The sequence below is a fragment of the Lonchura striata genome, chromosome 1, assembly GCF_050655825.1.
Source record: "Lonchura striata isolate lonStrDom1 chromosome 1, ASM5065582v1, whole genome shotgun sequence".
NCBI classification, from domain to species: domain Eukaryota; kingdom Metazoa; phylum Chordata; class Aves; order Passeriformes; family Estrildidae; genus Lonchura; species Lonchura striata.
The window spans coordinates 52777643-52804317 of record NC_140703.1 but is presented as its reverse complement, the minus strand read 5'-3'; the positions used below and the strand labels follow the sequence as shown (position 1 = coordinate 52804317).

General features: G+C 33.5%; 1 protein-coding gene across 8 annotated transcripts in view; it reads right to left on the bottom strand.

Annotated features, from left to right (window-relative positions):
* Positions 1 to 26675, bottom strand: part of DACH1 (dachshund family transcription factor 1) — a 352983-nt gene that overhangs the window by 183564 nt on the left and 142744 nt on the right. For all 8 annotated transcript variants that reach the window (XM_021548063.4, XM_085576681.1, XM_085576669.1 and 5 more), the window contains exon 2: positions 20829 to 20944. In XM_021548063.4, the coding sequence (XP_021403738.2) occupies positions 20829 to 20944 (116 nt within the window). The remainder of the gene's footprint in view (positions 1 to 20828; positions 20945 to 26675) is intronic.

Genomic DNA, 26675 nt, shown 5'->3' with positions numbered 1-26675 from the left:
ATAGGAACAATATGATTATCTAATAATTTTCCCATCCTTTACAGACAAGGAAAAACAGGCATGTAATTTAAGAACTATTACATCAGGTTACCTGTTCAAGGATACAGTGGAATAATACTTAATTCTTTATTACTACATTAATTTAGAGTTGAGAACTTCATAAAAGCATATTCTCAACTTTGTTCCTAACCCAAAAGTGTGCATGCACAAAGGAGAAAATCAATGGTTATTTTCAACAGAGAAGTAATAACACTGGGGGAGATTCTCATACAAACATCCATCTAGAACAAATTAAACTATTAAAGCCTGATGCGGTCAACAGCCTGTTCAGCTGTTGATGCATTTTTCCATCTACACTGGATCAGTGAAACCTGGCATAGACTTTGCTCCTCTGCAATACCTTCAGGTATAATATCTGACAATTTTGAAAACTTTGTAATTAAGTCTAACTCAAAACTGTGTTATTTTATTTGTTCAAATTAATTGTTCCAAGGTCAGGTACTGTACACCACCCGCAGAGTACCTTCTTTGACATACTTTTGCCTAATTGAAATATGCAGGTATCTTCTCATAGTCTCAGAATTTCACTGGTAGCCAAACACACACTTTGGGGAAGGTTCAAGTACTACTTTAAAGCAGAGTTTGTTCAATGTAGAACTATTTCTATTTCAAATTGTTATGGTATGGCTACAAGAAGCAATTAAAGTTCAATATATTCGTTCTAGTTTCCAGGGCATCATCTGTAGATATATTTTGGAATCCTGAACAAATAAATATCATTAAACAGCACACACTATCTTCAACAGCCTTAGAGAAGAAAGAAATGACAATTACTTTTACAGGTCGTGGTTGGCAAATACAGGCAGTTTTGCCTGGGGTAAGTGGAGAGGTGAAGCCATGAACTGTGGCTGCAGTCCTCCAATTCCTAAAACATGAAGCATTTTGTATGCACCTGATCTACTAAATATAAAGTCAGTGAGATTTCCTGGGGTTTTCGTTGATCTTTTTAAAAATAATATACTATATATCTATGTATAATGTGTTTTTTAAAAGCAATGTAATATATATCTTGAAGTTTTAGTATATGTTATTTCTGTACTGCACTAATTGTACCCTATCTTAAGCATTTTAAGAAGTATCTTTTTTATTTTATGTCATTATTATTTCCACCTCCATTCTTAACTATTAAATGGATGAATATAGGGAAAAGAAACTGAAAGAAAAATGAGAAATGTATTTTGCAAATATCAGTATATTTTTACTAATATTCAAACTTCATTTTCAGCAAACTTGCTATTTTAAAGCATACTGTCTAAAATATTTTTTTTTAAATTTCCTACTGGATTATATTTTTTAAAAAAATTAGTCTACCAGATAGGCAATTTTGATAATAAATATTTATCTTGCATCTTTATGTTAACTTACACGGTATGCCCCTCTGTAGCTTTAGAAATTAATATGAAGCCAACACAGTAGAGAGAGATATTTGAAGTTCAGAAGCTGCTGACATTGGGCATTAGACCATAAGTAGGTCAGAATAAACACTTAACATTCAAATTTAAATATAATATTGTGTAATACAAGAAGATCTATAGAGCCATAATGTCTGAATATATTAGGTATGATGATAATACTTCTATCGATTTCAGTCTGTTAAAATAATGAAACTGAATTACACAAATCAATTCTTGGAATACAACAAAAAACATATATTATTTGCTTTGCACATTCAAAATAGGCTTTTCAAGAGAGATTGACTGCAACTATTTTAGTCTTTAACTAAAAATAAGTGTTAATTTTCTCAACATCACCCAAAAACAGGCTCATAGTAGTCTTTTTGTTATCTTACGGCTGACAAGCTTAACAGTCTTTTAACCATCTAACAAACAGCTTTCTCTGTGTGATCAATTATTTAAGCATCTCGCTCTTACATCATTACTTCTGCAAGGAGAGGAGGTGTTTCAATAGGAGGATCTACTATTAAAGACAATTAACAGGCACTCTGTTTCCTTTGGCAGAGGTAAGACACTCACAAAATGCTGTAAAACATTCAAGAATGTAGTTTCTGGTGATGTCTTCACAGTTATACAGAACTAAATATTTCATAACTTCTCAAAGTCTAACAAAAAAAAAGGCATTGGCTTTTCAGGCTGTCAGGAATGATGTTTTGTTTTCCAACAAAGTGCTCAGTATATGTTAAATTATTTCTACTCCAGATGGGAATCAGACTGTACTCTTGAAATTACCCTGCTATAAAAACATTGAAAAGATTATGTTTGTCCAATATCACTATTATGGTCACTAAACAAAAATTAAGACTAAGGCATTTTTGAGAATGTATGTTACAGAAATGAGTGGTGATCCAGAACACAGAATACAATAAATCTGCAAAGCACAAAGCATGCATTCAAACCTGAAATGTGAAGCAAAGAGGAATTAGCATTGTGAATGCAATAAAAACTGTAAATCAGTTCCTTAAAAGCAGAAGACAACAGTCTGAGTTAAGGGCTGCAGGCATCACAGCCTAACAGGGTGTGCAGAATACTAGATTTCCATCCTGGCATAGCAAGTTAAAGATCTGCGATGGAGAGTCACACTCCTCTGTTGTTACCAGGAGGTAATTATACAACAGTATTTCTAATGATGGAGTCCCAAAGCAATGCTTCTCCTCTTCCCAGTGGAAAATATCTTTTGAAGCAAAGAGTGGCTGTGGGATTCAAGAGGAGGGAAAACACATACCATAAAATATAATTAAAAATTGTGGAGGCTGCCTATGACAAGAATAACCATAAAAAACAGATACAAACCAGCTGGCTGTTAACAACTCCTGAGTTATAAAAATCTTAACCTGCTGTAAAGCACTCAATTCGATTTACATAACCACAGAGCTGACATTCCTTTTAGGCTCCTCTGCTGGGGATTATTTTGACATGTTTTAAGGCAGCATAAAAAGCAACTGTGAAAGGAAGACATGTATCATCTTACATAAAAATTCATTCTCGCCTTAAGATTGGACTTACACGCTTTAATCCCAGCATCTTTACTGAAACTGGAAAAAATCTTCAATGGCTACTGGTGATTCAATTGTATAACATTATCCCTTTGGTGCTCATATATTTGATAAAGTTGATAGTGTATGTATCAAACAAACAAACAGAAAAAAAAAATTTATACAATCACAGAAGCTTAAGTTTTGCTAGTACTGCACAAAATATTAACTGCACTAGAATCCACTACAGAGTGTAGCATATCTAGTCTTAGATAGATTATGTTGCTTAAGATTGCAGCTGGCCTTTGCTAAACAAGAAAAGCATTTCTTAGGAATGTAATGATGCAGACAGCATTTTACACAACTAACACAGCTTGCTGTAGGGAATTAAAATAAACAAAATAAAATAAAATCAATCTTACACTGAGTGAAGTTTTGATGTATAAGTGCTGGCAGCTTACATTGCCCAGAGCACAGAACGAGTTTTGCCATTTGATAATTTGCTTGATTCACTGTGCTGCCTCATGCAGGGCATTTTATGCCTGATTTATGTTTAATCGAGTCACCTGCTTAATGTTAAGGAGGGTCACAGTTAGATAGAAGGGTTATGACCATATAAGGCTTTCAACATCTTCCAGTTTGACATAAGAAATGGGTGTAAGTGTTAGAGGTCAACCTTTTTCTTTTATTTTGATTTAATGTTCTCTATGGAATATTGCATAAAACATTAATGCACCACAAAACCAATTTGATTCCCTTTTGAAATGCAGTAGGCAAATATGGATTAAGAGACTCAAAGCACAGACAAAATAAAATAAAAGCAATCTACAGTCCAAATGATCATGTGTAAGTAAGGGGTTTTTATGGCTTATAAGGTACATCCTTACTTACACAAAAATGAATATAAGTTCTACCTTTAATAAATAAGCAATCAAATTTACTCTAGTGACTCAGAAACACAAAGACTTTAAAGACAAAAGGACCATACTCTTTTAATATAACTGAGGTGTCCAGGTTCACTACTCAGGCTAGATGTTCATGCTTTTAAACATATATAACTGGATATTAGAATTATCAGCATTTTCTTTGCAATAATGATATGAAAAATTACATCCATATTTAATAAATAAAACAAGATGTGGAAAACTACTACCGACTAGACAGCTTAGACAAATCTGATCTTTCTCCCAGTGTTTCAACATGCTGAAAGTACTTCAGGACCTTATGAATATTGAGATTAAAATTCTCCCATATAGCACTGAAAAAAAAATAGACATGGCACCAAATATGGTATTTAAAAATGTACTTTTAAGGAGGAACTATTACAGTTAGCAAGTGTAGATGGAATTCAGAACTTATCTGTTTGGAGAGATTTATCAGTCTTTTAAGTGCACTAAAGTATGTACATGTTATTCCATGAACACAACTACCAGAACCCAATAATAGACACAATTCACAGGGAATTCAGACATATATCAGAAGTTTCGGTCCTTGGCCAAAACGTGATTTGTTTGCCTGCTAAATTGCATGTATGTGATATACAACTTCTTGTGTGAGTGAAAAGAATAAATATTTCCCTATTTCTTTTTATTACTATACCCAGAATACACTAAGCTTCAGCAAATACTTTGAAACATATCAATAATTTCCAAAGACTCATTTGACAGACAATGCACAGACACAGTTTTGCATCCACAGACATCAAGTTTTGCATATTTAAAATCATTTACCTACATCAACAGCTTCACCCAGCTAATTTTAAATTAACCTTCTAAAATTTAATCATTCAGACTAAATTCTTCATGTAGGTTGCCTATAGTCAATGAAGAGACACAGGCATTTCCAGAGGGTGATTCAAGTTGGCCTATTTTATACTGAGATGTATCACTCTCTAGAGATGTCTGCTACTTTCCACTGGCTATGAAAGGAGATGACTTGTTAAGATTTCAACAGCTACATTTCAGACATATTAGCAGATGAATCTCCTCCTTGATAGCTAACTTCTTACAAAACTAAAGCTAGGAAAAATTAAATTCTTTTCTCAGATATTAAAAATATAGTGAAGCTATTTGCCTGTATACCTACCATTTCTCTGGAAATGTAATCAATCTTCTGTTTTGGAATTTTATTTCTAGGTATATTATTTCCTTTAAAATTAGTTTTCTGCTCAGAAAAAAACTACTACAATACTATCTCAACTTTATACTCAATTAAAACCTCTGCTTTATAAAAGTTTAAAAAGCCTTAGTCATAAAAAACTCAGAAAAAAAAAGTAAGTCTCAAAATTATACATGCTTTGTATTGCTCTGTAAGAAAACTATTTATATTAAACACTTTCACTCTTTCTCTCAAGGACTCTATTTTTACAGGAAAATTTTTTAAAAAATTACTTGATGGACAAAACAGAATAAAATCTACTTTGAATGCTACTAGTTCTCATACCTTCTATCTGTTTCTGTCAAACACTTTGCCAGGTTTTTTTTTTTTTTCCCAGTTCTACTTCCTATTAAAATCAAATTAGGGAGGCAAACTGATTCCACAATATAAATATTCACCTTCTAATCAAAATCTAGATTTAATGTCAGAGTATATACTGCTAACAAATGCAAAGCATCTACAGAATTGAGTACTCTCCAGCTGGATCACAGGCCCACATCAGCAGTCACTGGGTTATCAGTAGGAGCTCTACTGAACAAGACATTTAGTGATTGGTCCCAAAAGTTATCGCCATGTCTTGAATTGGGGGTAGGAATCAGCTGCAGGACAGCAACAAACGTCCCAGGCACTTTCATATAACATAGAATCCACCACATCACTGTGATGTTCATCGCTGCATAGAAAAACTTGAAAATATGAATTCATCAGAGCATAGAGAAAATCTAAAACATGCTCAGAAACATGTAGTTCCATTCACTTGAGTAAGCCTACGGGGATGATACTCAGTGCTGATTATGGGTCCATTTATTTCATTTAGTGGAGCATGGTAGTGAGATACCTGAATTAGCACGTTTACACACATGCACTCATATTACACAGAAGTATTAACTCTGGAATGGAAACTCTTTTGCCATGTTATAATAGTGATGCACCCAGAATGACAAGGAATAGTCTCTGTTAGCTTGTAAATACTCCCTTAATTCCCCCTTCATAAAGGCAATGGCAGAAAGAGGGAGGAGTATCTGAAAATACTTCCTACTTTGAAAAGAACTTACAAAAATCTGCCAGCTTTTTCTCTCCTTCTGGCTGTCAGGTCAGGCTGAAACTGTTTTCATTCTGTGCCCAGAAAGCTCTGTTCTCACTAGCACACACTCTAAATAAAGTGCTCTTACCTAGTATATTTCACCAAAAAAAAAGGTAGATGGCAACAGCACAGAATAGTGTGGAATTCTGAAAACCTCAGCATCAGTGAGATGCCCACTGTCCATGATGGTAAGAATTACGGAATTCCAGCTCTATATATCAAATGGTAAACTTAAATGAAGGAAGGAAGAACAAAAAAAGTTATTTTAAAAATGATTTGGCAAAGTGTTCCTAAGAATTAAAATTTTAAAAGAACAGCAAAAAGTATCTTTATAGATCTTAAAACAGGATAGGGTTTGTGAATAGCCCTTTTTGATCCTGTGCACCACAAATAGTATTTTCATGCTGTGACAGAGATCTAACTCTGCATTTAGCAAGTATTTTTCCAAGTATATGTTGTTGTAAACAAATGCAGAGACAGCACAAGAAGGTATATTTGTCAAAATATGTGTCTTGAAATGTTCCTTTTTTTGTGTCAGTTACACAAAGCTAGAGATTTGTCATTAAGCAGCCTCAGGGAGTGAGGTTTCTTCTTAAAGATGTGTGCAGTACCAATGAAAGAAAAACAGTACATTCAAAACAATTACATCACCTGAAAATTTTCCTAGAAGCTGCTAGGAAGCAGGAGGAAGTGAAGAGAAAAAAAAAAAAAAAAAAGGTGGCAAGAATTCAGGTTCATATTTTCTTCAGACATTTGGCAAACAAGACTTAAGAGGTCTTTATGAGAAATAATGAGCTATGTTAGCACTGGAAATCCCTTTTCGTTTGCTATGCATTTATCTATCAGTGTTTAGTGTTTTTCATCTTTTCTCTAAAAGAACATTACTTAATGGCATTCCTCCCAGATTTACTAGACCAATAGAAGTAATAAATCTGTCAACCTTGAAGCAAAAGTATTAAGGTATCTAAAATTAAACTAATAATCTTGCCAAAATAGTTACATAACTTGATTTAATTTTTGGTCAGCACTGAAGTGGTCAGGCAGTTGGATTACATGATTGTTGTAGGTCCCTTCCAACTGAAATATTCCATTCCATTTTATTCTAGCCTATATTTTATACATATTATAGACATAAAAGTAAAACCAAAAAGTGACATTTAAGTGAGCACCTTTATTTTGATTTTTGATATGGTGAAAACGTAACAGTGTAAAGTAGAAAGGAACTTAAAGGGGACAGAATTCAGATGAATCTCAAAATCACTAACTTCTGAAAAATGAGAGGAACGCTTCTCCTTAGAAAACAGCGTAGTGGCCCAAAATTTAGTCACTGCATCAAAACTATTCAAAGAAATAAGGAAACCTCAAACCACATACCCTGATACCAATACCTTCTTCCTAAAAATAAATGGAGTACAATAATCAGCTCCCAAATCTTTCACATTTCTGAAAAAATTGTTGAGATCTATGTGACAGGATATCATGGACAATAACATGATTTTTGAATACAGAGTCAGGGTAGCAGAAACTATACCAAAGCAACAAATAAAAAGTGAAAGAATCAGATAGTAAACTCTGGTAGAAATAATCCCTGCAAGTAACCATAGGAACAACGCTATACAAAAAGTGAGCTGGAGCTAAGCAATGTGTGAGATGTTCACATGTAATGACTGAGGATGAAATGAGGAGGCTTTTACTGGGAGCAGGCCACAGATGGATCCATGTTAAGTGAACAAATACAATTAGATCATGAATAATTCTAAAAGGAGCAATGAAGCAGATTCAAACACAACTCCAAAAGACAGCGTTATCTCAGAGGTTATATAAACAGCTCTGAATTACACAGTAAAACAAAAAAATCCCCACTTAGCATAAATTTTTTACACAAAGAAAAATAGGATTTTCCACACACAGACTAAATACAGTTTCTCTGGTTTCACTGAATTAAAACAGCACAAGATGTGAGACAGAAATTAAGTTAAATCCATTGGCAGTAACCTTCACCCAACTTGATTACAAGTTATATAAGGGCTACACTGAATATCCTTCTGTTTTGCCTATGTCCTACTTTAATCTAGGCTACCTACTGAATCTATTAACTTACTTGATTACTTAATAAAAAATAAAGTCTGAAAAATAAATAAAAATTCTGAAAAGATACATCATTACTTCTAACATAAATTCCTGGTGTTCCTTTTTAACTTCTAATGTGCCAGTCCATTGCCCAAAGAAAGTTCTGTGAAACTCTTGCCTGGTTAGCTAGACAGGATGAGGGAATTAAATATTTCAAATTAATGGCAAGGGAAAAAGTTTCTGGAAAATCTTGTTAGTATTTACTGCTATGCTTTATTTATTGTTACCCCTTCCAGAAAAATTTCTTTTTGTTATTAAAGGTCTAAGTAAATAAATCTGAGTATTAAATGAAGTAGGTTTGAGAAAGGAGAGGGAAGAAGGATGATATATTATAATACTTATTCTTACCACAGTTCTGTGAGTTTATAAAGAACCATTTGCACAGTCCAAAATTCATGCCATGGCTAAATCTGTGTAAGCTGGAATCAGTGAAATGTCCAGCACTCATTAAGGAAAATGTCTCAAATTAGGATGAATTAAAAATTCAGGAGAGAGTTCAAAATAAGTTACAAAGGTGAGATTTCATTTGCAGAAATTTCTAAAATTCTTTTTCACAATATTTACAATAAAAATAAATATTTTCTCAGATCATGTGACTTGGAACTCGATATTTTGAGAAAATACAGTGTCTCAATACTAAGTTTAATATTTTGACTAATATAAACAAATTCACTACTAGTAATATGAGCTGAGATTCTGTTAAACAAATGGAAAACAAAAGTAATCATAAAACACTGTAGTAGCAGTAATAGCAGTAATAATAATAATAATAATATCAATAGCTTTCTCCTGGAGTAGAGAAGAAAGCAATTAAAGAATTCAAAAAAAGATTCTGCAAGGAATTTTAGTGAAAAAAGTCATCATATTTAACACACAATGGACAAATGGTATCCAGCTATTGAACAGAAGGTGGAGAAATCAAGTTGCTTTTACTTAAACCAGAACTTCTAAATCAGAATTTTTAATTGCTTTCAGCTGCTTTTAGACTGCAGTAGTGATTAACTTCATTCAGCAGACATAAGTGCTCATGTTCTAAAACTCAGATAGTTTTTGGCACTTGGTCTAATAAAAGATAAAACTTCCATAAAAACTTTGTCTCTAGTTTCTTTAAACAAAAAACACATTAGAAACCCAACAAATCAGACATTCAACCCAGTAGTGATTTTGTAGTATAGTTACAGAAAGCGTTCTGTAATTGGCTATATAGACAGTACAAAAAAAAAAAAAAACTGGCCAGGAACTCTTCCTTGGGAAAACATATGGATCATTTTTTTTCCTTAGGTTGGGAAAGACTGTAATAAGAAAAAGATTTTGGATTTGCAGTTGCAAGATGCAGGATGCATGCCTGCCATCCAAGGTAAAGAACAGCTCTGAATTGGTTTTATTTATCATTAACTTATTGGCACTGATGTAGCTATAAAAGTCATATTCTTCACAGAAATCATAATCTAAATAATACAATCCCTTGCCCAGACTTTTCCCGGTGAGCAAGCATTTAGGAGTTTTTTTTCATTTAACTTAAGAATGCTCTGCAATGATAATACTATTTAATTTTGATTCTACATACGTGTCAGCGCCTAACAGTCTTTCCCTATATAATTTTATCCTGGGTGATAACAGAAATAAATTTTAAGAGAAATACAAGTAATTTCCATTTTATGTAAGGATGTTCTTATGGCTGTATTTTTTTTTTAAATCTGTATCCTCTTTCATAAGGACGTGTTCCACATTCCACAAAAAGGATGTTTGCAGAGGCTAAAGGCCTGTATTTTTTGTCATTCACCTCTAGGAGTAAGATGTCCTCAGTTGTATATCTGACACGTCAAAACCTGAATATAACCTGAGCTTTCAACAGAGGAAAAGAAATACTTCAGAATTGTCTTGTCACACAGTTCCTGTGTTCACAGGAACCACTGTTTTCTTCCACTTAATTAAATATTAATCTAGTAGAATCTTTTGAGATACTTTTCAAAACAAATGGACTGATTGACAAAAAGGCACCTTTCTCTTCTCATATACTTGCACTGAATATTGTTTGAATGCTAAAAATCATTTAGGATTTGAGGGGCTTTTTTCTTTTCTTTGTAGTCTGGTACTTAAAAAAAAATACACTGTTGTGATGTAGTAAGTTACTTGGTTATCAAATCACACAAGTTGCACCATTTTTTTTATTCCCATTTCATAACATTTATTAAGCAAGGGTACAGGAAAATTCTATCATTTTTTGCACTGTGTTAAGCAGCTTTTCTCACCATCTGGAGTCCGAGTTTAAGTGACATTACAGAGTCAGTATTCTAATGAAATAATTACATTTCTATCTCTGTATATTGGATTGATGCATCACAGCATACATATTAAGGATTCAATTTATTGTCAAAAGAAACCATAAAAGTGACTTCATTGTTTTTAGTAGAGATTGCTTACCTAAGATGATATCCTTGATTTTATGGTTCCTAGCAAAGTACGTCTAGCAATCTGAGGCAACCACAAATGGAGATTTTTGGAATATGTAGCTGGCACCAAGTCTCAAATTCTGTATTGCCACTATAAAGACTGGAAATATTTTTTTTTAAATGCATATGCAGAAGGCAATGCTACTTCATCAGCTTTCCTCTTAGTAAAGGCAACTTGATTGTTCGAGTTGTATATGTGGTCTTAGTGCTTGTGATAGCCAACAGCACAATGAATACAGAGAAAAAAACATTTCATAAAATCATCTGCCCATTAAAAACACTCCTGACAACTTATTCTACTTCCCCTAGGTCAATCTACTCTCAGTTCCCCTTAATAAAAGGGTAGTGGTGACAATCTATTTTCAGTTGCCCTTAATAAAAGGGTAGTGGTGACAAAACCTTAATTCTCAACATAATTTGTTGGTACACTGTCAGACTATCTGCCATTTGTATGGATCTTGATGAGTTAAAATAAGCCAGTAACATTATTAATTTTGTCTTAGTTTTCTTAAGAAAACTAGGCACAGTTTTCCTTTCCCCAGCTTACTTAGTCCTAGCATGCTACTATTTTCTTATCTAGAAAATAATACATCATTAATTGATGACCAACATCATTATGTAGCAACAGTAACATTCTCCTCAAACTAAAACTTTTCTACCTAAATGCCAGGTCACATCTCTAATACTAGTAGAAGCATCCGTTTATTCTTGGCTGCCAGCTTGAACACAGTATCTCATTGCAATTAAGACTGGACTGAAATAAGATTTAAGAGTCACATGTAGAACATTCATAACTAAAAAACATTTCAGAAAAGTAAATATGCAGGCTCCACTAAAAATGCATACTGTAGAAAGATAATAACTCCTCAAAGCTATTATATAAATACTACACCAACACAGTCTTGTAACTTCTCAACAGTCATGAATTAATACACAACAGCAAATAAACTAGATTGTAAATAAGTTGGTTATACTAATTCATAAAGAACTTATCTCTCCCTTCCCTCTCTTTTTCTCTCTTTCTCTCAACACAGCTACCTTCCCCAATTTCCATCCCTCTCTGACTTCGTATTTTCTGTCTCAGGCACGCAGCAAATGACCAACATATCTACCTATGTCTGCAGTTTGAAGGAATAAGAAAAGTCTTCTCACATGAAATGAGGTTTTCAAACTGAGTATCTTGAATGCATGGAAACTCAGATCATCAGCTCAGGTTTTCATAAACCACAAGCTCTTGGAAGCTCCTCCAAGAGCAATAACCCATAGACTGGTTTCTGTTTGCCACACAGTTCATCAGCATGTGAACTGTTACAAAATGCACTCAACTTCTCATCACTAATAGTTCTGACACTGATTGCCAAACAGAAAGCCATTCTCAGATGATATGGAATGTTAAGCAATTCTCAGATGATATGGAATCAAGTTTGAATATTTGGCCTTGTAATCCTAAACTCGAACCAGAACAACCTTCCTTTTCAAAAACCTTCTCCCAGTTAAGACTACTTTATGATAACTCTAACATATTGCAGAGGACAACACTAGTAACAACAGTACCATGAACACTGTTCATGGTGTAAGTTAACAGTGCTGTTAACATGTGCAAACTGCACTGAGAACAACTAAGAGTGGATTCATTACAATTCTGATAGTATTGTACAACTGTACAATTGATAGCACACTATGAATTGTGCCTTGTGCAATTCATGCAGGCAATGTTCCTAGAGCTGTAAGTCCTAAGAGATGACTCACAGTGGCTGGTTCTCCTTGGAAAACTATATACATAGAACCATAGAATCTGCTGAGTTGGAAGGGACCCATCAGGCTCATCAAATCCAACTCTTGGCCCTGTGCAGGACACCCCAAGAGCCTGAGAATAAATTAATATAGTACTTAGCTAGTTAAGTTTTTCAACTTGAGTTGTAGTTTTCTAGAGCTTGCTAGATAAAATAATGCTTCCTTACATACTTTTCCTGAAAATACCAATTACTTAAGCAAATTCTGAAGTTCACCTACATCATATATAATAATATAACAAAAACACTTGGGCTACCTGACATATTTTCTGGAAATTCCCTTCATACTTAAGTCCTTGTATGAAATCTGCAAAACTCCACAGCAGATAGATTGTTCTTAACCAGGAGACAATCACATTAAATAATGTGATTAAATAATGACATTTGACAATGCCTTCCCCCAAACAGCCCAAACTGAGCAAAAAACATTAAGATGCAGTTTTTTCCTGGAGTTTAGAGAATCCCCAAATATACGGTAATGAAATCATGGACCATAACTTTGGAATATATAAATTTGAAGGAGTATTTTCATTGAATGCAAATCAAATTTAAAATCAAGAGAAGAAAATCACCCTTCATTGAGCATGTCATGCAAGGACATAAGGAGTTTAACTCTACAGGAAAGGAGCTGGGCACCCCATAACATTCAGGAACTTCACGTGGTTATGATGATGCAGAACTACAGTCGGCAACATGACAGAACTGAGCTGTGTACCAGACCTTGCTATGTTCACCCTAAGAGCTACCATCTTCCTATTTTGCTACAACAATCCTATTTTGCTACATCTAAGGGCCCAAAGTTTCTGCAATTTTAAGATGTTATTCCAAATTCAACAGCTCAGGTTCATTTCTAGTGGCAGCGTTTAACAAAATAATACTTTGTATTTCATGTTTAAAATTACAATGTGTTGCTTGCACTATAAAAGGTTAGTTTTGAACAAATTAGAGATTAAATGATTTGGAATCAAATTATTTTGGCTGAACATTCTCAATAAAAAGCAGGAGTGGGTGGAAAATCAACAGGTTTATTATATGAAAAAACTGTAAACACAGGATTATGATTATCTTGATGCTTTTCTATTGAAAGACTCTGCCTGAAAACTGAGCAACAAAAAAATCTCAGTATAACCCACAACTTAGAAGCTTACAATTTGAATAATTTAATTTTAAGAAACAAACAGCATATTCTGCAATATATTTATTTTCAAAAATTTTTTCAATTACAAAAATCTGTTGGGATTAAGAAAGCTATAGAAACACTTCCATTAATAGGTCCTAATGTAGTGTCTGATAACTTCACCACATATCTGCCTTTAAGAATAAGGTTTTAATTGCTTTCTTTTGTATCAAGAGTTTGGTGTTTTGTTTGTTTTTAATTTTATTTCAGTCTACATGTTACTTGTTTTACAGAAAACTGTTATGATAACAGACTGTTAATTAAATGTTGCTCTGAAAAGTGGGGAGTTTTTTCTCCCAAAGTGTTTAATACACTTCTGCTATTTAAAACAAGAAACTGGAACTGGGGAGAGGTTCACTTCCAAAGTCAGAAACTTTTTTTTCTTTTATGATCATGCTAAATCCAGCCTGAAAAGCTGCCTATATATGAAAATTATCACATATCATTAAAGGCTTATCTAGTATCTTCTAGTTGTTCATCTTCACAGAATATGGCCATTCAACTGGGATCCTACATAACTGCCACAGGAATAGCATTCTTATGGGGAAGTTCAGAAATCATTATGATTACAAACTTAGCTTTCAGAAGGCAAAATTATTCTGTGACCCAGGAAGAAACAAAAAACTTTTATCTCATATTTTCCACTAAAAGGTAAAAATCTGCAAATACCATAACCTATTACTGAGTACTTACAACAGACAAGTAGAAAAGAGGATTCACTAGCTTATAACTAAAACTTAAAGAACTTCACTTAGTTTCTTTTTGAGTACCTTGAGCATGTTGAGATACATTACTACCTTCACTGCTTAAATAATTAATCCCAGAGTCTCTTTTGAAGTGAACCAACTTGTTGCCTTTACATCAAAAAGGCTGAGAGCATTTCTGGAAACAGTTCAATCTAGGGAAGGCTCTCAACAGGCAGTGGGTGAACCTGAATGAGGTGTGACTCTGACTTACACCATTTTCCAACAGTATCTTTAAAGCTTTAAATAAATGTAGTGTTGTATGATACAATGTTGCAAAATGTACAAGTGATTCGTCATTAAACATTCTTAATTAAAAAAGGTTCAATTTCTGCAAATAATTCTTGGCTTAAAAAATATTTTATCACTGAAAAATGTAAGGGACTTACTGGAACTTAAAATTAGTGAGTTTCCAGAAGCAGTTTTCAGTGATAAATCCTCTTGTGCTAAAGCAGAATATAGCTAGCTGTTCAGTGGGATGATAGTATGACAAAATTATGACTGTTTTCAGGGTATGACAGGTGGCCTGAATTACACCTTAATTATTATTTTTAAAACTATGAAAAAATTTACATTTACAGCATTGAGTCAGTTTATTTTCCCACTGATACATCAACTAGTGAACATGACAAAAGCTTTCACATTAATTATAAGGACTGTTTCCTTAATGAAGTGCAAAATGTTTTGTGTAATTTGTTCAGTCTCTCGAATTAGGTTACAGTTTGTCACTCTCAAAGCAGGACTTTGTTGCTTATTCCTATAGTAAGTTGGTTCAGCCCCAACAGATAAACAGGTCATCATCCTGTAAAACCAATCAAAACCAAGGTTAATGATAAAAATGATTTAACACTAATAACCAAAATACTGTCTTAACACGGAATGGATTTTAAAAACAAATAAGCAACAGCACTCAGTTTTATTGATGTGTATCTTTTTAACTAACACGGGATCTCAGAAGGTACCCAGTGCATAAAATAACTAACTGAATAATAGATTTGCTTCTCAAAATAAGTATGTAATTCCAATTTACAGTTTCTAGCCTCTGGAATACTCACAGAAATCAACTCTGTTCATTTCAGTAAATTAAATATATTTTTAAGACCTTACAGGATTGAGAATGTCAGGAGGAAACACTTCTAGCTACAGATTTTATTTCTTGGCAATATGATGTGGATAGAGTAACAATTATAATTATATTTTAACCATTCTTTCAGTCTGCCTAATACAACATCAATAACTATGAGCCAGAGAAAATGAAATTATTTAATTATGTGATTAATCTTTCTTTAAACACCAAATAATTTCATCATCTACTTTTGCAAAAACATTACCACACTTTATCAATCACTGCATCTGTGAATGATGCTTGCCCTCCAAGCTGAAATAATCTATACAAAACCTTTCAACTCTCTCCTTACTCTAACTCCCCATAAAAATGCGTTGTGGTGCAAAGAATTTTGTACAAGACGGAAGTTAGAATATACTTATATTGATTCAGGCCCACAGCAAGAGAGAAAATGAGATTAGAAATTACATCTTCAGATTACCACTTAAGAAAAGAAAAAGAATGGTTTAATAAAGGAGAGCAGTTATAATTAGTACACATGAAACATTTTAGAGAAAGCTTAATATCTTTACACTGGAAGAGTCTGGATTCAGATTGAAATAGTTATATAGAGTCATAAAGCAAACCTGTTCAAAATAATAATAGCAGCAATAATTATTCAGATTAATTTAATGTAAAAGTAATGTAATAAATAAAACATGTTTTGAAATTACTTTTTTAATTGACAAAGATATATCTATAGATATATATCAATATATTAATATATGAAATATATCAAAAAGCAGTTTATATTCTCATTTATATTCTCATTTTATCTTTGAAAGATGCCATTCCTGAAATAAGCACAAGAGATTGCAGTTACTCATTTTGTCACCTATAGATTTCAGACTCAGTAGGCCAAGTTGCAGAAGAATTAAGCAAGGAGTTTTAAAAGCAGCTTCAAAACCTAAAATACTGAAGAATAATTACCAAAACAATTAGAAAAGTGAAAAAAAAAATTGTTTTTTTAAGTTTGTATTAAAAATAATGCAAATATCATTTAATATGTTAATGTAGCTACTCCAGACATTAAAGTACAGACCACAAGGTATTTCATACATTCAGGACATAGAGCACTTCTTTTCTGATTGATCACAATTACAAACATCCAATGTTTCAACTTTAGACAACTTTTGAAGTATATTAGCCAAGAAAAGATCTGCAGTACACAGAGAGAGCAGATCAAAGTTAACTATGATGAGCCATACATTTTTGGAAGGATTTCAAGGTGCTACTTAGAAAAGCTGGAAATGTCACTACAACTGTTTGAGCCTACACCAATTTTTTTCTTCTGACTACACCATTTGTAACATAGGCAGATTTTAATTCTCTGGACAATTTCTGAAGCTCTTCATTTTCTGTTATTATGTTTCTCATTTTGTCACAGTATCAAAGGACCTACAGATTTATTTTCATAAATTCAAGATTATCTTTTGTGAAGTCTTTGTGAAGTCTCCTAAAAATCTGTGAGCATTCTGTAAATTGACCTTAATGAAATACAGTGGATAGACCAGCAACTGAGGGTAATATGTAATTCTAATAAAATGGACAGAATATCAACTGAGGGGTTGATATAGTTCTTCAATTTATAGTTCATTAAAAACATGTGGAATATTACACCTTTTTAGTCTTTTATTTTCCTTCTGTTTATCATTCCTACATCCCATCTTAGTCCCTAAATACTTCCACAAAGCAAGTTAATTCTAAGTGATGATGCAAAGTGTTCTGCATGCATTTTCAGAGATTATATCAGTGATATAAAATATCTTCAAGGGTTCCTTAATTTGACCTCCTACAAAAATATAGAGTCCTGGAATATCATGAGAAATCTCAGCATACAGTTTAATACCAGTATTATTTGCATATATAAATGATGCATGCAGAACCAGTCACTTTAGAAATCAAGATTTCCTCCTTTAAATCTCTATTTCTGTATTATGCAGCACATTTCAAAAAAAGGAAAATTTTCAAGTAAAAATAATGTATTAAATTGTAGCATTGTGTATCCTAGATACACCTAATAATTGCAGACCTCTATACTTAAAGAGCATTAAATAGCACATAATTGTTTGTGTGATCACTTATACTTTTTTGTAGGCAGGAAAGAAACTTAGTTATTACACTCAGATTATTAAATCAATCAGAAAGTTTAAAAAGAAGTTATAACAAAGAAAAAAATAATAGAGAAAGAAGGGGTAGGAAGCACTTAATCTGGTAATTTTATTTTTTCTGCTTAGAGCTGGATACTAACAGGAAATTCACACTTCACAAACTTCTCAAATAAAGAACCATCTTTTGTAATTTCTGACATATTAAGAAAGACATAAGAGACCTGGGACTGCTTAGCCTGGAAAACACATGGGGGTCTCTTACTAATGTGCATGAAAACTTGGTAAGGACAGAGACAGAGCCGGAGTCTCAAATGTGGACTAACAAACACAAATTGAAATACAGAAAATTCCATCAAAAAAGTAAAAAAAAAATAAATAAATCAATCAATATTATTATGAGAGAAGTGAAACATTGTAATAAGTTGCAAAGAGACATCATGGTGTCTCCATCCTCAAAGACACACATGGAATATCAAGTGTACCAAGTCCTGAACAACCTGCTCTGAGTGATCTTACTTTAACCAGCAAAAGCTGGAATCTTCAGTGGTGCCTGACAATCTCAACTAGTCAGTGGTTTTCTTTATATACAGTCAAAATATGGAGCAAAACTTTAAAATTTACAAGATTTTTCTTGTACCATCTAATGTGAGAGCACATAACAATGGCACCTATATCATCTATCGCAGTTATCACAGTCTTTTCTTTGTAGGGCTCTTACAGTAGTTTTGGTGCTTATTTACAATGTAGACCCACAAACTTTCATTGTTTTGAACTCATAAGATCAGACTATAAGTCTATTTTTATACTTCCCTGTCTATAAAATGCCGGAATGACTGTCATGTAGCATTTCTGTCAGGATGCTCTTTATCTTTGCTGAACCTTTGCATACCTCATGGAAAAACAGACCCCAAAGCTCTCTTCTATCAGAGTCATTGTTTGCATTTTTGTGCTGCTTGAGACTCAACACCACCACAATGGGGAAAAAAAATCATACCACTCCTTCTGTTGTGGTAAATCATGTAAAGTGAAACCAGTTCAAATGTAGCAGCAGTTGAATTTAAACCTTTCTTCTTTTGCAAGAGACTCACAAAGCATTACTATCCAAAAAGGATTCTATGAATGATAATCCTACATATGCCTATTTTCCTTAATTTTGAATTATTTTCTTCTATTTTTTTTTCAACCATCATTTTTAAAAGATTTACATCTGTTTTTGTGGGCTGATACTCTAAGAAATTGGATCTCTGGTTTTAGTGCCATATATTTTTATTGTTAACTTGTTATGACTAGCTTTAAAGGACTAGAGAGGAATTGGATACTTTTAGGCATTAGTTGTGGTTTTAAACTGCTTTCTTAAAATAAAAATCAAGAGGTGATCTGCTCTAAGATATTAACTGTAACACAAAACCCCAAACGATACTGTTGACAAGGTTTCTTTTCCTGCCTCTCTCTTTTTGGCCTGCTTATTTGTCTCTGACTTCTTTCATCTCCTTTCTAGTTTTCATATGCATTTTTTTCTTTGATATTTTCCTTCCTTACTTCCTCTAAATAATTTCCCTTCACTTCTGCAATTTTTGATCTCTCCATCATGAACATGAATGTTTCTGCCCAATAAAAACTTTCATTCTCTCCCCACACAGATCCCATCTACTATTGTCATGTTGTGTTCACTCTGCATGATCTCTATTTTCTATATAAGATTTTATCCTGTGAATTCTATTGTATAAAGTATTTCAATCCTTTTTTTTTTTTTTTGCTGGCTACACCTGCCCAGACTACCACTGTGAGTTCTACTTGCCTGACATTTTCCCATACTCAACTACGTTCTCAGTCTCTTTCTCTCTCCTTATTTTATAGCTCTCGCCTACCAATCTTTGTTGTCTGACCTCCCTTCATTTTGTCACTTCTCTTAATCTTTACAAAACTTTAAATTTCAAATAAAATATTTCTAGCTATGTGTTTATCTCACCATGTAAAGGAACTCCTGAGCCTAAGGCCAAAGTACAGGTCTCCTTTTGTCCACTGAGCTAACTAAGCCTTCTTCATTTTCATCCTTCCTCCGGACAAGGCATTTACATTCAAACAGTTTCTGGTATTTCTTGTTTCCTGAACTGAGCATTTCTTTTGAGAATGTTAGTCATCTGTGACCAAAATCATGCCAAGAATCATGCTTGTACTTAAGAGAGACATAATCATGGGCATGTACTCAAACATCCACCCATCCATCCGGTCCACAAGATCAAGTAATCTTCCTCTCTATTAGTCTAGTTAATTATTTTTTCCTTTTCCTTAGAGAAAATCAGTGTTAGAGACTGAGCCATGCAAATAAGCAGGAAATAACTGGGCAAGAAGCAGAAGCTCAGGTGGACATTGCTGAAACAAGTCCCAGAGTTTAAATGGTTTGTGGTATGGAGAGAGAGAATGTGGCACCACCAGCAGCTTGACCATCGGGTGCCTCCATCTTTGGGTGACTGTTCACCTCCTCCCTGCAGTACAGCCTTTCTTAATTTAACTATGTCTAAGAGCAAGTCACTGCTAAGAGATGGTACAGTAACTTTCAAAAGAAAATAATACTATGAGAAACAGATTATTACAGAACTTTATATTAGTGTAAAGCCTCAGGAGACATATCAAAAATAGAATTTCAGGATGAAAAATTAAGAAAGACATGTGTGCAGCATGGAGTTATTTTAACTAAGTCAGTTTCTTCAGGCAACTATATTCCTGATGACATTATCTAATGAAGCAAAGCAGCAAAAAAAAGCAGAAGATATCTGATCTATTAAAAATAAATAGGGAGATTATTGTCTAATGATAGGTAATTCATGCTTTGAAAGGTTTTTGTTTATAAAGAAAAAGAACAGGGGAAAAAATCATAAAGGATTATTATTGGTTCAGTTATTTTGAAGTACTAAGCTGACATAATTTCCATTACATATGACATGTTTGTGTACCAATAATGTGACATTAAGGGAACTATTGTGGTATATGTCTGCTGCTTTCCTAGACTGTTAATCTATTAACAAGTGAATATAAGCCATGAATTCAAACAATTGCCCGTGTGAAGGTGTTTCTAGTGATCCTACCTGTTGGCGGGATGATTCCAGGAGACATTAGGCCTGGGACAGAATGTGGCATGATATGAGAATTCTCTGGGGAGGTGACACTTTGAGTCCTCTTAGGAGGCCTTCCAGGTCTAGAACTGAAACAAACAAATAAAAAAATTTTTACAATTAAGCTGTTGTCTTACACATCATTTCAAAGTTGTTTCAAGTGGTAACATGGACTGTAAATAAATTTGTTTCAAGGACGGTTGCTTTTGCAGTTAGATGTAATAGACTTCCATCACTAATTAGATTACATGCTGAATTCATTTTCCTCATTGAAGATCAGCCGCTCTTGATGCATAATTCATAGCCTGCACCTCGTTACCTGCTTCTTCACATTAATATCTATACACAGTTTGAATTGCCTCGTTTGCATATGCTAAAGTTCTGCATGCAGCCTTCAGCACGAAAATTATGCACTAACTTGTAATAATTATTACAGTCAGCCTGCTATTGATTTATGAGACTTTTAAAAACCAAATATGTGTAGTACTTGTAATGAATGATATTTTAAGGTTCTTCAGGAAATTAAAAGGCAATGGCTGCCTAAGGAAATGTTCTGCTTGTTTGATTTAATACTACAGTTAGCTGGGAGGTGGAATGAAAGAGTGATTCAGACCTATAGCACATTTTTCGATGATATGTTTTATTACTTTGCACTGCTAGCCTGATATCTAGATGATAAATGACAATACATATCTAATGTGTGAAAAGGTCTTGCAATTTCTTTATTTTTTGTCATTTAAAAGATAAGTCAAGTTATCATTTAACCCTTATTCTATTTAAAGTGAAAATCTCCCTAAGACACCTTACTTTAAATATATTACTTTATGTCAGAAAGGACTCAGAATTATTTGTAGGATATTGTTGAGCAAAAGCTATCACAGCAGCTTTCATGTGTCCAGTATGGAAAAATAAAGAGCTTCAGTTTTAAGCACTCCTTGTCTGTTAAATGCTCACACTCACAACTTTCCAACTCCTAGACTGCCTAAGCAGCATACAAATTAGGGATGGATGACAATGAAAATACTTTTTGCCCACAACATTCAAAGTTCTTCATTTGTTTCAAAGCAAGAAATAAAAGAAAGGTGGGTATGGAAAGATTTGCTCCTTAGCTCCTCATACTAACAAAACTCTAATCAGGGATAATTGCATTTCTAGATATGCTGGGACTGCAGAATGAGGCAGATAATAAAATATCTCTGTTTTCTATTGATATTAATTTCCATTGTGTTTGGAAATATTTTTTTTTTCTTTTTGCTTTGGCACCTTCTACAACCTAACTCTAATAAACCAAAAACAAAGTACAAAGCATTTTCTTGAAGTTTAATGACTCAAGGCATTGAGTCATTAACCTTAACTGATCATTAATTCCCAACTTAATGTCCTGAGCAGAGGTCATTATTAAAATTATAAGCTTGGTAATTTCTTTGATTGGTTTGGCATTTTTGATTTTCTTTAATGTAAACAAAATTGTCATATGCTCAAAACAACAAGAAAAACAGTTGTAGAAAAAGAACATTGTCTTATTCCAGCTCACAAAACCAAATTAAATGTCTTTGGATTTTCTTTGATATTTTCTTTGTGATTTACAATAAAAATAAACATACCATAAATACACATAAAACTGAACAAAACATTATAGACAAAAATGATCTGATTTAAATGGAGTGTTTCTAATATATTCACCCACCAAAAAATGCCACTGTGTATGAAAACTTTAATGGTTTAATTTAAGTCTCTACGACAAAGCACTCAAATCACTGTTGTGATATGTCTATTAAAGGGTCTGACAGAAGCATAACAGAACACAAGCAGGGCAATGTGGCACAATGCACAATTTACCAACGACTTCCAGGTCTTTATAAAAAGCAAGTTTATACCTGCAAAGATTCTCTTTGATGTTAACTACCAAATATAGCCATGGTGAAGCCTGGATGCTTTTGTCTTTGATTTTGAGGAATAAAACCACTCCTCTTCAAAGCCTAAGGGAAGACAGTCATGGACCAAATCTCTAAACAAAGGTCAGCAGCAAATTATAGGTGAGTGATACTGAAATACCCAAGGCAGAACTCTTCCTTTGGTCTTCTTCTACAATCAAATTGTTTGTGCTATTTTATACAAAAGCTGGGGGGGGGGGTCAGGTCGCACTCAAAGCCATAAGCAAGTCCAGCAACCACCCCTAAAGAAAAGTGCAACTCCACTCCATGACATGTTCCAAAGATTACTAAGTAAATGTTTTCATGAAGTCCTAAACTCTCAATTCCAGTCTGACTAATAAGATCTCACCTAGTAGATGGTTGGGCACTGGGAGGAGGCTCCTCAGGAAAGTGGTCACAGCACCAAGTCTGGCAGTTCAAGGAGTGTTTTGACAATGCTCTCAGGCACATGGTGTGACTTGGGGATGGTCACACCATGTGGGTGAGACCCTAGGAGCTAAACTTGATCCTTATGGAGCCATTCCAACTCAGATTCTGTGATTCTATTTATATGAATTTTCTCAGATGGAAACCTATTTAATCCTGATAAATTTTTAAGGGACGCTAGTTCCAATCTACTATTAAAAGGCCTCTATCTATTTAAGAAAGGTGGTTTTTTTCCTAATAACAAGGCAGAAAAACATTGTAAGACAAATAAAGAATTATTTCTTAAGGCCTGCTAGATCTGATTTAGAGGCATGGTAGACTATGCAATACACAATTAAAATTAGTATCTCTAATTGTCGTTAATAACAGAGTAGCAATACTTGACTTAATTTGTTAGTTGTCATTTGTTAAGCATTTGTTTCACACTACTAACTTGAAATACTACCATTTTGTAAGATTTGTCTTCAAGCTCTAAGAATTGCAAGAATTTTATATGAATCATTAACAAAGTTGTGGGGAAAATGGCATGAAAAAATACTTTTAAAAATAATTACTTTGACTAGAATTGAAAACTCACATGCTGTTTTGTAGTTCATTATCATTTTTATAGCTATATGATAAAGTCTTTTAAAAAACATCAAAAGCATAGCAAATTAGTTTAACTATCATAAACAGGATGATAAAAATAGCTTAATAAATCATTTTGTTAGTATTTTTCATAAACTTGAGTATAGTAAAGACCTATTATTTTTAGGTTAGGGCATGTTCACTTTCATTCCAAGAAACCTTCAAAATACTGATCATATTCCTATTTCTGTATCAAAATCAGTAGATTTGTCTTCAGTATAAAAAAAACCCATAATTTAAGTAGGTATGGGTTGATTTATTATGTAAAAGATACATTTAAATGCCAGAACAATCAGTAATTTTTTCTTCTAGTTGATGACACTATGATACAAAAATCATCATCTAAAAGCTGATGATAATACTATTTTTACTCAAATTTAGATTTTGTATATAAGCTTTTACAGACATATAAAAGACATTGTAAGATTTTGTCTTTTATCTGTATACAATTATTGGAAGAACTACACTGTTTTTTCTGAAAGCACACTTGACTTCTTGTGGAAATACTAATTATCTCAACAGGTAAACTACTCAAAGAGGATCCATTTTGATTTTGAAGATGTATAAAGTCTGGATTTTTTAGAGCAAAGATAAACAGTCTGAAATGCCAAAACCCCAAAAGGCAAAGTGAATACCTTGTGAATACCTAGGGTTATAGTACAGATAAGTCAAGGAGTGTTTTGGGACTCCACAAGAAGACACTGGAAGAAACAGTGCCACATCTGGAAGTCATAGCTGATCTTCCTGTCTACTCTTTTGTTCTTCAAAGAGTAAATTAGAGAAAGCAGAAATTAGACAATATCAACAAAGATTCAAGGAAGCCACAAGATTAACTGTTCTAAAGACCAGGGGAGAAATCTATAGGGAAGTTAGCAGTTCCTTGTGAACTGCATTAGAAAAGATATCCAATAGACTGTCACTCTGCTTTTAGAAATATGAATAAGTTAGCTATTCTCTACTCTAAAACTTAAATTTTCACATGTGAGATAACATATGTTGAAGAAGAAAATGAAAGCTTTCTACAGGACTATGTATTAGTAACTTAGTGATCAAGTTTTTGAAGTGAAGCATTTATTCCCATGAAAATCCATCAGCCTTCTATAAGATTGTGGCAGTTTGTGATAAAATTACCAGACTTTTCTCAAGTCTCAAAAGACATTCCCACAGACAACTGATCTTTATTTTTGTAGAAATGATCATGGTTTACAGTTAGAATATGCCATTATGTGAATGAGGAACTCAAGGTGCAGATTAGTGAATCTTGAAAGTCTCAAATATTTTCTTCATTAACAACAGCTAATTAGATTAGAGCACTTTCCAGAATGATTGAAAATAAATCCATTAATTTTTGGCCAGATTTGTATTTCATCTCTTCAATTTCATAAATACATCAAAGGAATACTATGGCTGTAGCATTTTCATCTTGGAAGAAAAAGGGTGTATTTGTCTACTGCACTGTGATTAGCACGAGAAGCAACTGAGACTACATTTAAGGCTGAGAATATGGTTATTTCTTGGTCATTTGATCAACATATATTAGTCTTCTATCCCTCCTGTCTTACCAAATCTAGAAAACAACAGATGGCTGAACTAAAGAATAAGAAATAGAAGAATCTGTTTCCCTTATCTGTTAAAATGCTGTGCTTTGATAGTATTTTAAAGGTTTTGTATCATTTCAGTTATATTATCAAGTATGAGCTTGCTCCTAGAAATGTTTTGATAGGGCTAAACAATTAAAAGCAGACATAATCAACAGAAAACCTGGCCCTGTACAATCACATAGAAAGAGACAACAGGACAATAGTATGGGCTTATCTGCTTGGCTTTAAATGTAACCAGGCTGCATTCAACTCTTATTACTATCTGCCAGAAAACAGACTTCGATGTTAAAATTTAAGGGTTTCATCCTTGAAAGCCTTAGATAAGTAGACCTCCTACTGATTTCTGTTAAGACCTTTGAGCACCAAGGAAGGTTTGGCTCCAAAACAGCTGAAACTCTTCATGAGTAGTATATAATTCTCAGAGTGCGTCACTAGCATTTTACAGATGACTAATTGCATGGCAAAACATGTGTTAGGAAACTAGAAGTGTTCAAAAATGTTGAGATAATACTGTTATTTATATTTCTCATGTCCTGATTTCGATGAACAGTTGTGCAATAATAACATTTGACTAATAAAGTTTTACTCCTAAAAATTATTTTTATTAAATCCATAAAGCACCCCTAAAGAAAACTGCAAATCTTAACCAGTAGTAAGAAGGCAAACTGCCTCTCCTGCCAAAATTATTTAATTTCAAGGTTTGTTTTCTACATGTAAAGGTTTATTTTTAATCTTGTCTGTGAGCAAGTTTAGTGCACAGAAATATTGTCCTCATCTGTAGCTGGGCATACATGGTGCAGTGAAGTTGCAATTGGCCCGGCAGTTTTATAATCAGTAATATTGGGGAGTGGCAGGAAAAGTTACACGCCAGAAGTGATAGGTAGCAAATCTGTAACAAGGATTTAGTGTATTCATTTAATGCAATTTTTAAGTTCTTAGAACTGCCTAAAACAGTTTAGAATATCAACACCAATTTTAGCTACATCAGTATTTATGCATCTCATTTAGGAATATTTTGAAAATCTATGTTTTATTTCTCATCTGTTCCATCTCCCCTTAGTGTTTCAAAGCCTGACATGGAATTTTTGACCTCAAAGCAGCTGGCTAAATGATATGTATGTGATCAGCCACTGGAAGTAGTTATGTGCTCACCATAAAATGGACACTGCAAAAGGGCTGAAGATGTCACTTGCTGACTTAATGCAAAGACAGGGATGCCCTGTGACAACCTG